The sequence below is a fragment of the Octodon degus genome, unplaced genomic scaffold, assembly GCF_000260255.1.
Source record: "Octodon degus isolate 3935 unplaced genomic scaffold, OctDeg1.0 scaffold00005, whole genome shotgun sequence".
Taxonomy (NCBI): domain Eukaryota; kingdom Metazoa; phylum Chordata; class Mammalia; order Rodentia; family Octodontidae; genus Octodon; species Octodon degus.
Window position 1 is genome coordinate 790,751 of NW_004524581.1, and position 14,406 is coordinate 805,156.

The window sequence follows — 14,406 nt, forward strand, 5'->3', positions numbered from 1 at the left end:
ATATATATCTAGTCATCTAGTTCCATTCTTTTTGCTTTCTATTTGCAGGAAATATATTGTTCTATCTTTTCACTTACAGTTTCTGTGTACCCTTTGCAGTCAGGTGCAAGATACCGCAGTTCAATCCCCACCTCCACTTGTCTTAGCAGACTCGCCCTTAAAGTAGCCTGAGCCAGGAAAAAAAATCCTTCTCTGTGTCATCTTGCTGGTGATGTGAGTCCCTTGTAAACAGAACGTAGTTGGGTCATGAGTATTTTTTATCCAGTCCTGTATTCTATGTCTATTAACTGGAGAATTTAATTCATTTATTCTCAAGGTAATATTTATGAATGAAGACCTACTACTGCCTTTTTGTTGTTTCCTTGTTATTTTACACATCTCTTATTCCTTATGACCTCTCTGACTGTCCTTTTTTTAGTTAAGAAATTTTCTTTAGTAGTATGGTTTGATTCCTTAGATTTTTTAATTGTATCTATTAAGAGGCTTTTGCATTTTGGCTATCATAAGGAGGCTTACAGAAAAAATCTTATAGTATAATGGTTATATTTTGAAGTGGAGACTTAACTTGGATTATATAAAAAAAACCTGGGTATTGCTTAGCTCTTTTGTTTTGAATTTTTAATGTCATGAATTACATATTCCTTAGCATTAATGATGTATTGTATTTTACTCATGATTATGGTATCCGGGAATTCTAAATTTGACTGGATTCTTACTTTTACTAGTGAGTCCCATACTTTCCCATGTTCCCAAGTTACTCACTAGTATTCTTTTCTTTAGTCTTGGAGAGCTCCCCTAGCATTTCTTGTATGTCTGGCGGTGATGGACTCCCTCCACTTTTGTTCGTATGAAGACATCTTTATAGCGCTTGTTTCCACAGGATCGCCTTGAGGGCGCAGCGCTCTTGGTTGGCAGCCGTCCTCTTTTCCTACAGGACCTTGGATGTGTCATCTTTCTCCCCTTGGCCTCTGCGGATGGCCCCGTGGCCTCCTCGGGCACACAGACCCTGTCCTGTCTTTTATTTTCTTCTTTACGTTGCTAATTTCACAATGCCTTTGTCTTTGACCTATGACAATTTGATAGGCTCACTAAACATTACTAAAGTAACTTACAGGATAGTTTGGATTGTCTTTAGAAAGACATTGATACCCTAATCAGACTAATATTTATCTAACGCAATCCTCTGCAGTTAATGGCTGGATTTATATCCTTGAACAATTTACCAAGTTAGAAACAAATGTGTGGTTACACTGAAAATCCATATAAGAAAGAATACATGGAATTCCAGATTATAATTTGTTGCTAGTTGGAAGGGACTGTTCTCAGGAAACCAGGCTCATGGGTGACTAATAAATACAGAAAGAGGAAAACTCAGCCCACTTAGTGCTCTTATTCATCTGCTCTAATACTTCTAGCTCTTTGGAATGAAGCACATGAATGTCTTGATTTCTCAAAGGTCTTCTGCGTTTTACAAATATTTAGATTAAGGAGTGGCCTTTTTGCCAAGGATGCTGGCATCTCCTTGACTCCCTGCCAGGTTTGTTTGCTTCTGCACCATGTCAGCTTTCATGTCATCTTGTCTGAAGAAGGCCACCTTCCACTCTCTGTCACACCACTTGGTTTATGATATTTAAGGCTCAGATTTGTAAATGTTTCATTTTTTTCCTTGTTTATATTTTTTTCTTCTTGGAGATTAATCTTCATGAAAAATGAAATTATGTTTCCCTTTTTGTAACAAATAAATAGGTGAACAAATGCACAAATGAGGTCTAAGAGCTTGAGTGGAGTGAGGAGGACCAGGAGTGGTACAGAAACTTCTAAAAGCATAGGGGATTTCCCTTAAAAGCTGTGCATTAGCTTTTTAAAATTTAATTAATTAATTAATTAATTAATTAATTTTTAGGGAAGGGCCTACAGGGTGTTCAGGGTCTCACTACTAGATTGGACTTCTAGTGATCCACCTGTTTACAGCCTCCCAAGAGCTGGGATTATAGGCATGCACCACCACGCCCAGGCTCAATTGCTGTCTCAGAGTGTCCTGGGGGTGTGTCCTGCATAGCAGGCCCAGGAATGGAACCCGGGGTCCTTGTGCCTGCTTGCAGGTGCTTTAATCCACTGAGCTATTTGGCCAACCTAATGTGCATTAGTTTTGAACATAGGGTACTTACTACATTAAGCATTAGAGTTTGGATCAGCAAAATTTTTGTAATGTGCCAGTTGACATTTTAGGATTATGTTCATTAAAAACATAATCCTTTAAAAATGTAAAAAATGTTCACATCCTGCAATGACTAGGGAAACCAGCTGTTGCTGCATTTGGGTCATAGCTTGCTGGTCCCTAGCTTGCACTTAAGCAATTCTGGGGCTAGTTGCTCAACTGCAAAGCAGAAAAATTGGACTATATCATATCAAACGAATTTCAAAGATAGAAAGACCTAGGGAGAACAGCCTACTGAAGATAGGCCACCGTAATTCAGATAGAATAATGAAATTTTCTCAGTTTTTTAAAACTCCTAGCTCAATGATTCTTGGAAAATTTCCCCACGTTATGAAAATTTTTTTCTCTGTAACAAAAACATTTCAAATTCATTAAAGAAAGTTTAGAAAACAAAGGATGGTATTAAAAAAGAAACAATATACTTAATCTAAGGTTGCCTTTTCTATTTTCAAAATCATAAGTGAATAATTTTTAAAACATTATTTGTAAATTTATGTGTGGCTTTAAGACTTTTAATTAAATATTGAAGTGTAAACACCTTACGTGTTTGAAAATTTTTTAACATCTTCCTTTTGTGACTAATATGGAACTATAAAAATGATCACATTTTATTTGGCTATTAATATTTTCTTAGACATTTAAGGTGTGTGTGTGTGTGTGTGTGTGTGTGTGTGTGTGTGTGTGTGTTTGTTTTCTTTATGGCAGAACTGGGGATTGAACTCAGGGCCCTGAGCTTGCCAGGCAAACACTTATTCCACTGAGCCATCTTCCCGGCCCTAAAATGTGTTTAATTTCAAAGAACTATAAATTACACTATGATGAAAGTCTTATGAGTAAATTTTTGTATTCATTTTAAAATTTTCTACAGAAGAGTACCTTCACATTCTATGATATTTTTACTGTGCTATTCATCTGAGGTGACTTGAAGTTGTCATTTTTTATTACTAATAAATTACTTTAACTTCATCTACTTTATATGACCTTTAGCTCAGGTGATACATTTTATTCTTTATAATCCCAAAGCCTGGTGCTAGCATATTGTTTTCCATAACAGGGACTAAGAAATCACAGCATAAAAATAAAAACCTTTGATATTTATCCAGAACAATTACTGATTTATAAATGCAATAGAACCATGATATCCTGCAAACCGCGATTGAGATGTCATGATTTCTGGAAACTAGATAATCAATGGGAACCCTAGATAAATAATGCTGGTATGGGCTATATTTTCAATAATTTAAAAATAATACGTGGCAGTTATTCTGTGCCTATATTCATTCTACTTGAGGGTTGGCTTTATTAAATATATATTTACACATGCAGGTGTGATTTATTTCACTTAAGAGTATGTTCTCTAGTTGCACCCATTTACTGATTAAAGGCTCAAATTATCCAACTTTATAGCTGAGTAATACTCCATTGTGTAAAAATAAAAATACCCCATCTTCTTTATCCATTCTTCAGTTGATGGGCATCTGGCTTGTTTCCAGGATTTAGCTGTGACAAATTGCCCTGCTATAGACATGGGTGCACATATATCACTGTGGTATGAAGTTTTCAGTTCTTCTGGAAAAATATCTAGGAGGGGAATAGCTGGCTTGGATGGGACCTCCAATCTTAGATTTTTAAGGAAGAGAGAAATGGAATCTGAAGGCTACAACAGATACTGGGAAAAGAGAATGAACTTATTCAAAAGGAAGGAGTTACAGAGTTGAGGAGAGGGACAGGAGAGAGAGTGGGGGAAGAGGTTTATCTATGTATGCAAGCAGGGTGCCTTGGACAACTGTACTGTGCATTTTTGCTGGCCTGTGGAAAGATGCTGTTAATGCTTTAATTTGTTCTGTCTCCTTTTTTTCAACTGTTTGTACTTTTTATCTTTTTAATTTCTTATACATTTTTTTCTTTTTTTGTGTGTCTCCTTCAGTTTTGTATGCATATTCTGGTAATATGAATAACTGGTTGGAAGACAACACTATGTATTATAACAAATACTGTGAAGTTCATATTTGGTAAGTGAAATTCGGTATCACTTTTAACTTTTTATGTTTTAATTCTAATTTGTATATATATATATATATATGCATGCATATAGTTTTAGTTATAGCTGACTTAAAATTTATGTCAACTGACCCCCACATTGGCTAGAAAGCTGTACTGATATGCTTGCCTGTGAGAATATATTGTCCTATTTCTAAGGAATTTTCTAAGGAAAACTCCAGGTGGAGCAAGCACCCCGACGTTACAGACCTTATGATGCACATAATTAACAGATTCTTGAGCACAGCAGCATCATAATATAATTTTTTCTTAACTCACAAAGAAATATTTGTTAGCTTTAAAAAGTCTGGAAAGCATAATTAAGAGTGAAAAAGCAGAGAAAAAAAGACTCACACAGATAGTATTACCTAATAAATGTTAATGAGTTACTATTGTAGCATAATTCCAAAATATTTCTTCAGGGCTTACTGTAACTATGAAGCTTAAAATTTAACTTGTCAACTTTATAAAATTTTTTATCAATAATGTTTAATTCAATGCCTGCTGTATTCAGACTACTGCATCGATCCCTTTTATTCTCCAAAGTGCTTTGATGACATTTTCGGCCATTAGTACCTGAAGATATCTAATTGTAAAATGGTACAGGATAGCATGCTTTTAAACCCTTTCAAGCACATGTTGTTACATCAATTGCAACAACATGTTGCAATTTTTTTTTTTGGGGGGGGGAAGTATTTTAGGGAAGCCTCTACAGGGTGTTCAGGGTCTCACTACTAAATCAGCCTCACTACTAGATCAGACTCGTAGTGATCAACCTGCTTACAGCCTCCCAAGAGCTGGGATTACAGGCCCGCGCCACCACACCCAGTCTCAATTGCTGTCTCAGTGCGCCCCTGTGGTGGGGCCGGCATGGTAGGCCCGGAGATGGAACGCCCGGCCCCTGCTCCTGCTTCAAAATTCTATTCTTCTAGCTGCATTTGTCCCACTAGTGATAAGAGACCACAAAAAAAAAAAAAAAAAAAATAGTCCCCTGCTTTTGAATTCTCATTTTGTAAGAATCTGCATTTAATATCTGAGACTACAAGGTACAGCAAAATTAAATCCTACAATCTGTATCTTAGCAAATACTGCAAAATCCCAAACTATGTTATGGATATGGTCTTTGTACTGTATTAAGATATTTTTTTTTTTAGATTTTAAAAAAGATAACATGTTGCTCTTTTTGATAATTATATTAATCTTTTCTATAGTCCAGAGTAGGACAAGAAGCATAAAGGATTTTCTGTAAGGTGCAAGGTTTGAAGCTATATCTTGAGGTAAACTTGGACTATTCTTTCAACCAGAAAGTTCAGTTTGGTGAAAAATGAGTAGATTCAAAAGATACTAGAATCATAAAATTATCCCTAATAGAGAGGGTAAAACCTATCCGAAAGTTTGACAAGTGAAGACGTGTAAAAGTGAGGATGTTTGTTTGAGAACACAGAACTTATCTGCGGTAGGGAGCAGGTTAGGTTGTCGATCTTGTGCTTTGAAGTCTTGAGTGATTTTCTACATTTTGCTGCCCAAATCAGCCTGGATAGGCCAGCTTATTCACAATTATTTAAGCACCTATGCATGTACATTTAGATTGGAGAGTTTAGGTTGAAATATCTGCTTTCTAAAATTTTTAGGATTCTATATTACTGGAGCATTTTGAACCAACAATAATTCTAATAAATGTTGTTCAAAGTGTGTCATCTTACCAAGTTTAGTACTTTTCTTTATCTCTCAGTATGCTAATCTTTAATATGACTATCCTAAGGAATAAATTATAACTACTATTAGTTCTCTAGATCTAACCAGAAAATTTGGCCAATAGCAAAGAGATTCTAGCTTATAAAGTCTGGAAGTTACTTAACATCTTTAGGCCTGTTTTCCTCATCAGAAAATTGAGGATGATCTTAGAAGCTACTGATAATGTTTCAGTAAGGATTAAATGGATTAATATATGCATAGTTATTATAATAGTAGTACTGAATAAATTGTCTGTATTATTTTGTTTTGATCCAAAGTCTCATTGTTAACTGTTTGTTAAATATTATTGACTATGTAAGATCAAAATAGGATTCAGATCAGCTATATATATTTCATATAAAACATTTAAATAATAACATTGCTTTTCTTCTGTTATGAAATGTTTTTGAAGCATAGCACAAGGATAAGGGAGTAAGACGTTAAAATGGAATGAACTATCTCCATTGTTAGTTGAGTCTCTTTTTTTCAAAAACTTTATTCACATATGCTTTATACTGCTGTAAAAATATGTCACAATTTTCTGTCCTGAAAATTTTTTTAAAATTTTTTTGTTGGAACTGAGGATTGAACTCAGGCCGTTTTGCTTGCCAGGGAAGCGCTTATTCCACTGAGCCATCTCCCTGGCCCCTGTCCTGACAAATTTTTAAATGATCACTTTTAGTAACTGAATATAACTTTATTTGTAACATGATTCTGACACAAAATTTGACTCCTTAGTTTTCTGGTTTAGATTCTAAAGAACTTAGGAGGACAAGAAAGTAGCACAAAGCAGGTAGCTTTCATTTTCTTTCTTCCCTCACACCACCCCAGTTTAGGAAAGCTAAGACTGGAGAGTATGCTGGAAGATTTGGGGCCCCACACAAAAACATTTGAGCACAGCTGCCCTTTCACTGAGTGCTGGTTGGCCCTACGTGAAGAAAGATGCTTGCTTTCTTTCACTTTTTGCCTAAAGCAGGGGAACAGAGTGGTGAGTATAGCACCTAGGGAGATGGGTACATACTTCTCTGTGCCTTTTGGTTGGCAAATGATAGGCTGGTTGGTCTCCTCTTTTTTTTGAAGCCACTACAGGCGAGTGATGTACTAGCATGCTGCTCTGATGTTGGCGAATGGAGCTGGTTTCTTTAGAGCTTGTACTACCAGATTTGTATTGGATCAAAAAAAAAAAAAAAGTGTGTATAGTGAGCCAGAGTTCGGCTACATGTAGGAATCATTTGTTACATCCTGTCCTTTCCAAGAGGGCTGTCTAGTGTCAAATAAGAGCTTGACAGAAGAGGCCGAGGCCAAAAAGAGCACAGCCAGTTGAGACACTGTAGTGGAGTTAGGATATCTCTGATAGTCCTACAGAGACTTCCAAAGCTCTCATCTGTCGGACCCAGGGACCCCAGTGCCAGAAGGAGTCATTTCTCCCTCTCCTGTGCTCATATTCTTCCTCCTGCGACAACACTGAGCCAGATGTTACAGTTAGGAAACTGGTACAGGATGTGTAAACCATAAGTCAGGAGAACAGAATCACCTGCCACCCTGACATAATGAGAAAGGGAAATAACACTAAGTCTTTATGATTAAAATAGACCTGACATATTAAGTTTTAACTGAATTTTTTTTTCAGTTTTACCTCAAAATTACCAAAAAGTCATGAACTTTGATTTGAATCTCATCTGAGAGATAAATAATAAGTTCCCTGTGTCAAATTAAGGGGACAATTCATATTGTTTTAGGATTATTTCACATGTTATGTGTATTGAATATAATTATTGTATTTTAGTTAATAATTTTCTCACTTTTATATACTTAGTTTGTGATAGTAAAATAATATAAATACTGCTTAGGTACAGGCAGGTTTACACATATTTCTGTCAGATTTTGTATCATCAGAGAAGGGGAAGCATCTTTATATATAAAGACAGACCGCTGGATTTTAAAGAAATTGTAATGTTTTATACTACCATTGCCTTTCCATAAATATTTTACATACCAAAGAACTAAAAATAAAACAAACTTCAAGACATTGGAAAGCAACTTGATTTTTATAACATTTATGAAACTATTGATTACAAAAGGGATGCAAACTCTTTTTTCAACTAACTATACATGAAGAAATGATAAAAATTATGTGAAGGTGGAGTTTTGGATATAGCTCAGTGGCGTAAGTACTGGCCTGGCAAGCAAGTGCAAGGTCCTAAATTTGATACCTGATATATATATATAAACTCTAAACTCTATAGAATTTTTGCATATATAAATACATACTCCTTTAGTATAGTGGAAAGGTGCATAAATATTTTAATAATTTATTTTTATTTACTTTTTGGCGGATCCAGGGATTGAACTCAGGCACTTTCACTTGCCAGGGAAGCACTTTTTCCACTGAGCTATCTCCCTGGCCCCTAATAATTTATTTTAAGGAAGATTAACTTTATAGTTTAACACATTTAAAGCTTATTAATGATCCTAAAGTCATTTGACTTTTATTAAGTACTGACATAAATACATCAGTTTCATCCTTGATTTAAATGAAGTTAATCATGAAAATGAAACTTTGAAATCTTAAATTAGCCTAAATAATGCTCTTTATAAGGATTAAAACTATAACTAACTTGAAGCATCATATTAGGTATAGCAACACATGTCATGATTTACAGCATGAGAGTTTAGTACCTTTTGCAACAATCTGAGAAAAGGGACATCTAATGAACAGATATGATTGTATAGTTTATTGTTAATCACAGGTGCTGTTTGTATTCATGATAGTCCCTGGATATGATTAAGCTGGAAAAGTATGTGAGCAAAAGAAAATAGCTGAAGAATTACAATATTTTATCTTACTGTAGCTACAGCAATTTTAATCCAAATGCTAGTCTGCTTTTTAATGCAGTCTATGTTTTCTAAAGAAAGTGATCATAATGGTAATTATAATACACAAGTAATTTTTAACATGAGATCTATAAGTAGCTTTACTATTACTACCTTTTCTTTATTACTTTTCAAAAGTGATACACAAGGACAGAGATTAGTGTCACCTAGAGTAGTGTCTGGTGTCTAATGTTCCTAGACTAAATGGGGAAGTGTTCTAAACAAACAAACAAACAAACCAGAAAATACTAGAATGACAAAACGTTCAGTTTTGGGTACTTGCATGTAGAAGTCTTCCTAAATCTCAGTACTTTCTTGGGAAATCAATGCTAGTTTCTGAGTAGTTTACTCTTGCTGATTCCTTAAGTAAAAGCTTAGGTGCACTTCACTAAGGCCTGGAAATTTTATCTGCTTTTTGTATTCTAAAATGTACTTTCAAAACTGATACAGTCTTTATGTAGAGATTTGTGCTTGTGAATGAAGTCAAGGGTGATTCTTGAGTAGAGTGAGTGTGACCTGCAGGGTCACCAGCGAAATGGAAATGAAATGCTATACTTTTCTTCTGTTTTGGAAGAGGAGAGCCGCATCAGCCAAGTTTTCCATCTGCGGGCCACTCAGTCCCCGCCACCATGAACTTGGTGGAGTCTCACCAGCTATCCCAAGACGTTCCTACCTGGATCAAGCTATATCCTGTGCGCTGGGTCAGTGCGCGGAGGGCTGCTTCCTTCTGGATGCCGCTCAATCCATCCCTGGATTTGTGATTTGATTCCATTGAGAGTGATTATCAGCAAAAAATCAGGGTAATTAGGGTTGCTCACTGAAACCAAGTTTAAGATAAATTAAGAAAATTATTGTTGCCTAGTCCAAATCGGTCCTTTTCATGAAAGACATCTGTAGGAAATATTCCCTATACATGAGTCATGAAATTTAGAGCAAGTAATAGCAACACACAAACAAGATTGGCTAATTGTACTCCATAAAGATGTTGTTTACTTAAATATTGAATTTAGATGAAATTGGAAAATCGAAACTCAGTAATGCTCATTCTCTAATTAAAATGCCGATCAGTAATTCTCAATCCAGTTACTCCAGAATGTTACTAAGAACTCAAACACCAATGAAGTCACATTAGATCTTATAAATGAAGGGGAAAGGTATTGTCATTAAGCGAAAGAACCTAAGAGAAGGAATAAAAGTTTTGAGACTGGGCTTCATTTATCTGTGTGTTACCCAAGAGAGTTACTCTCCAAACACAAATTTCTACAACAGATTGTGCTGATGACAGCGACAAAGAAGTCATCACGCAAACATGATGAAGTAATATGAAGTGGATTTTAAAGAAAACTGATCCTTCTGATCTTGTACCACATACCTCACCCACTTGAGTCCTTGAAACCCTTCGTAAAATCTAGGAAAAGTGGTGCATAGGTACATGTTGTGTGTGTAGTTACGAATATTATAAGCTCAGCATTTTGTTGTCTACACTTTTTGTTTTGGCAACATGATTTGCCTTTGCACAAGTGATGGTGCTCAGAACCATGAGTTCCTAGCTCAAGGACAAGAGCTGTTCTGAAGGCTCCAGGCCTGGGTGGCCCTCAGGCACCTGTGTCCCTAGGGCCAAGTGGATGTGGTACTGCGGGTTTAGATGTGCATGACTTGGGGAGCTTTTAGCCAGATTTTTACTCTGCCGAATGTGCCCAAGGAAGAGAAAATGTGATTTACAATGACTCAAGCCAAGTACAATTCCAGCATATTTGAGCATATGTTGTCTTGAAAACTTTCTATTGAATACATTAGATTTTTCTATACTGATTTCTGCTATTATCTAAAGAAACAATGAATAAAGCATTAACAATATTGGAATTGGGTTTGAATATTAGTGAAAGATACAAAAGGGAAGTTGCAGTGATCATTTCAGGAAAATGTGCCTCCAAGGTACCGCATTACTAAAATTACTACTACTTAAGTAATATAGTAATAAAATGTTACATCTAGCCATATCATTATTAATAGCCTTAGTAGTAGAAATCATAGCATTATTAATAGCAATAGCAATAAATGTTCTACTACAAAGGGATAGGAAGAAAGGCCTCCAAAATATAATTTAGAATGTAATACTTCAATGTAATTTAGAAAATCAAAGGAAAAAGATAGATTTTAGAAGGAGAATATTCATTAGATTTAGAAGGATATAATGGTGTCATCCAGTACATATAACCATGACCACTTTCGTCTACAACTTTTCCAATAATTTGGTTAATCTGGACCCAGACAAATTCAGTTTGCATCATCATCATCATCGTCATAGTTATTATTATTATTATCACTATTATTATTACTATTACTGAGACAAGGTCTTGCTCTGTATTTCGGGCTGGCCTTGAGCTCACTATGTAGCCCAGGGTGGCCTTGAACGTATGAGAATCCTCCGACTTCAGCCTCTCAAGTGCTGGGATTATAGGCTTGCACCACAGGACCAGCTTTATTCATTCTCTTAAGAAGTATTTACTCAGTCCTCTCTGTACGTCAGCCCTTTGTGCCTCCAGCTTTGGAGCTTATGTTTTATGGGAACTCTGTTAACTCCGTAAATTCATGTATTAGTTTTAATGCCTACACTTTGCAAAAGTGTTTTCTTAAAAAAAAATCTTGATTTTGTATCTTGTTAGGAAAAAATGAGAATTTCTTTCTGACAGAGGTGATTTGATATATAAATAGCAATTTAGGCTGGAACAAGTAGCTTTACTGATGCAGTTAGAGTTTCTACGATGCTACACAGCAAATCCTGTAAGACCCACACTCTGTCTCTGATCCCAAGCTTATGGCAAATGTAGTTAAAGAAATATCAATGAGACAACGTAAGTCCTCTTATGGCAGAAATATAAAACTATAGAAGTCATTCGTAAGGATTTACAAAAAGCAAGCAAGCAAACAAACTAGTTTTCAGACAATCTCTTGCACATTCCCCAAATTACTAAAATTGGTTTCTTCTCAGGGTGTACTCAAACTTCTCCCACTGAGCTAGTGTTAACTTAGAAGAGCAAGCAGCTGGGCAAGGTCTAATGGGGTTGCTATTTGAAGGCAAAGTCTATGGTCTTTGGCCAAGTGATAGACTTGCTGAACTTCATCCTTTCTATCCAAAAGATAACAGTTCACAGTGACCTGATGACTTTGCACTTGCAAACCTATCTTTAGTTTTGTTTAATAATTAGTGAAGTTGATTAAAGGCATTTTTGGTATTAGGAAGGTCTTTTGACCCCACAGGAATTTGCTCTAAAGTCATGGAAAAGATTTCTATAGCTTCTGAATGTAATCTCAACTCACTGGATATCAAGACAGGAAATTCAGAAGTCATTGCAACAGAGACTTAGGAGTTGAGTGTAGAGAACTTGCTAGCAGTGGTTTATCTTGAATCCCAGATAAATATTTTTAAGCAAGTTAAACTTTGGCTAAAAAGCTTGGTCAATTTGAAATGATGTTTTCATAGTACATTTTCTAATTTAGCAAGTTGTAAGTTCTTCACACATGAGACAATAGCACATTGAAAGAATAGTCACCAGTGTCATTTATTGAGGCAAAGAGTTCAAAGCCATACGTAGCCAGCTTTGAGACCCTTAGAATTAAATGAAAGCATGTGTGTTTATCACTTATTAATTTAAAACTATTTATCTGTCTTTCACAAATTTTCCTTTTTTTCAGGGGAAAGCACAAATGCAGTCCCCTATTATCACAAATCCTGCAGGCAAGTTTTCCACGTTTGGGACAATTGCAGGGTCAGCACCCCTGGAGGGCAATGGATGAGCTTTGCCCTGTGAACATCTCCTTTGTGAAATCATGTTACTTCCCCTGCCAGGTAAGTATAAGAACTTTCAAGTCCTTAGCATGACACACTGTCCTCGACTGGATTGTAGATTTTCCTTCAGTCTCCTAGCATTATTGTGCTTCCTCATACCTACAGCCTTTCTTCTTGGACTAGTTTTCCTTCCCATGTCTCTTAACTTTACTGTGTTAGCTGTACTAGTCCTTCCGATTTGACAAGACAGACTGTTCACTTCAATGTTTCCATAACATTCAAGAAAACAGAAATTTTGAGTCCTAATTGTAGTTTCTTTTCTTGATCAAAGGATAACATTAATTCTACCTCCTCCATCCTCCCAAGAAAGACTGTTACAGTTCTGTCCTGTTGCACCAGTGCTATGAGTCACTTCCATGTCTGTTTTTCTGACTGAATTGTGAGCTTACTAAGTGTTGGGACTATCTTGCATTCACTGATGTTTGCCAAAAAGGTAGTAACAAGATGTTATGCTAAACACTCAATAAATACTTGTGGAATAAATGAAAAGCTTTGAAATAGCAATTTTGTGAATTACAATGGCACGCAACTAATCAAAAGTAAGTTTAACCTGAACCTAATGTTCCAATACTTAGTACATGTTATTTCTCTTTTTTTTTCAAATCTATTTCTGAAAGTTACATCTTGGAGTACAATTGAACTACATGATAAATTGACTTTCACAGTTCTTTTGCATTTATGCATGTGCCATTATGTTTATGAGAGACAAAGTAAAAATTTTCAAGCACAAAGTGATTGAAAATAGAGTTGGAATTTAGACACACTTTTCCCTTTCTTTGTACATTTTTGGTTTTACATTTGCACGTTAGTGTCCATTAGCTCAAGAAAAGAACCTAGAATTGGCCTTCAAAATTTCTGTTTTCTTGAATGTTAGGGGAAGAGAGGAGGGAACAGTCCACCTTGACACTTAGCTGACCTGCCCAAAGAGTTCCCAGAGTTCACTGCCAGGCAATGTTGGAGCTCAATTCTGTATTCTGTACCAGGGGAACATGTGTCAAAGAAAGTGGCAGAAAAACAGATGGAAACCATGTCTTTATTTTGTACATAAAAATTGATTCCAAATGCAAAACCAATCTGGGAAAGACAACCAAGTGAGGATTTTAAGTAAGATTTGTTATCTGAAGTTGCTAGAAAGGAGGAAAAGTTTATTGTCACGGCAGAACACACATTGTGAACTAGGGAAACAATAAAAGGAAGGGAACAGATTTTGTTTTATTTTTTTAAAGTCTCAAAATAGTAAATTGGGCAAGACATGCGGCAACATTAAGAAAAGCACATACAATAAAGAGTGGTTACAGAGTCAAGAAAGACTAGGTTAGGCAGGTAAAAGCAAAAGTTACAGTTGTGATTGATAGGCAGAGAACAAAAAAGAGCTAAGGAGAATTAAATTGAATTTCTTGGTTAAAAATAATTAATGTAATTATCTTCAAATGTAGCAAAAAGGTCAATAAATATTAATTGAATATCTGCTGTCTACCTTTAGTAGATGTTGGAGTAGTCCTGTTATTATTGCATTAACTATATTATTTGTGTGATTTTATTTTTTTTGGAAGAGGGTGAACGAGATAACTGAATGGGGAGAAAGATATTTTTCTGACTTGGCAAACAGCGGTGTGATATTCTTTGTAACAGAGTGAAAACCTCTTGATAGGGCAGGAGCAAGGTGCCCAAGTGTTTAAGGCGGCCTGTT

At 35.8% G+C, this 14,406-nt stretch overlaps 1 protein-coding gene and 1 non-coding gene across 5 annotated transcripts in view; both read right to left on the reverse strand.

Annotated features, from left to right (window-relative positions):
• The window catches only part of A1cf (APOBEC1 complementation factor), a 98,669-nt gene that overhangs the window by 52,872 nt on the left and 31,391 nt on the right, over positions 1 to 14,406 (reverse strand). For 2 of the 4 annotated variants that reach the window (XM_023723207.1, XM_004623943.2), the window contains exon 2: positions 9,540 to 9,683. The exons of the other annotated variants lie outside the window; for them this stretch is intronic. In XM_023723207.1, coding sequence (XP_023578975.1) covers positions 9,540 to 9,638 — 99 coding nt within the window. In that variant the 5' untranslated portion in view covers positions 9,639 to 9,683. The remainder of the gene's footprint in view (positions 1 to 9,539; positions 9,684 to 14,406) is intronic. 4 annotated transcript variants of the gene reach the window in all.
• LOC111818696 lies at positions 12,560 to 12,724 on the reverse strand. Its single transcript, XR_002822616.1, has one exon. It is a non-coding gene; the product is annotated as a U1 spliceosomal RNA (small nuclear RNA).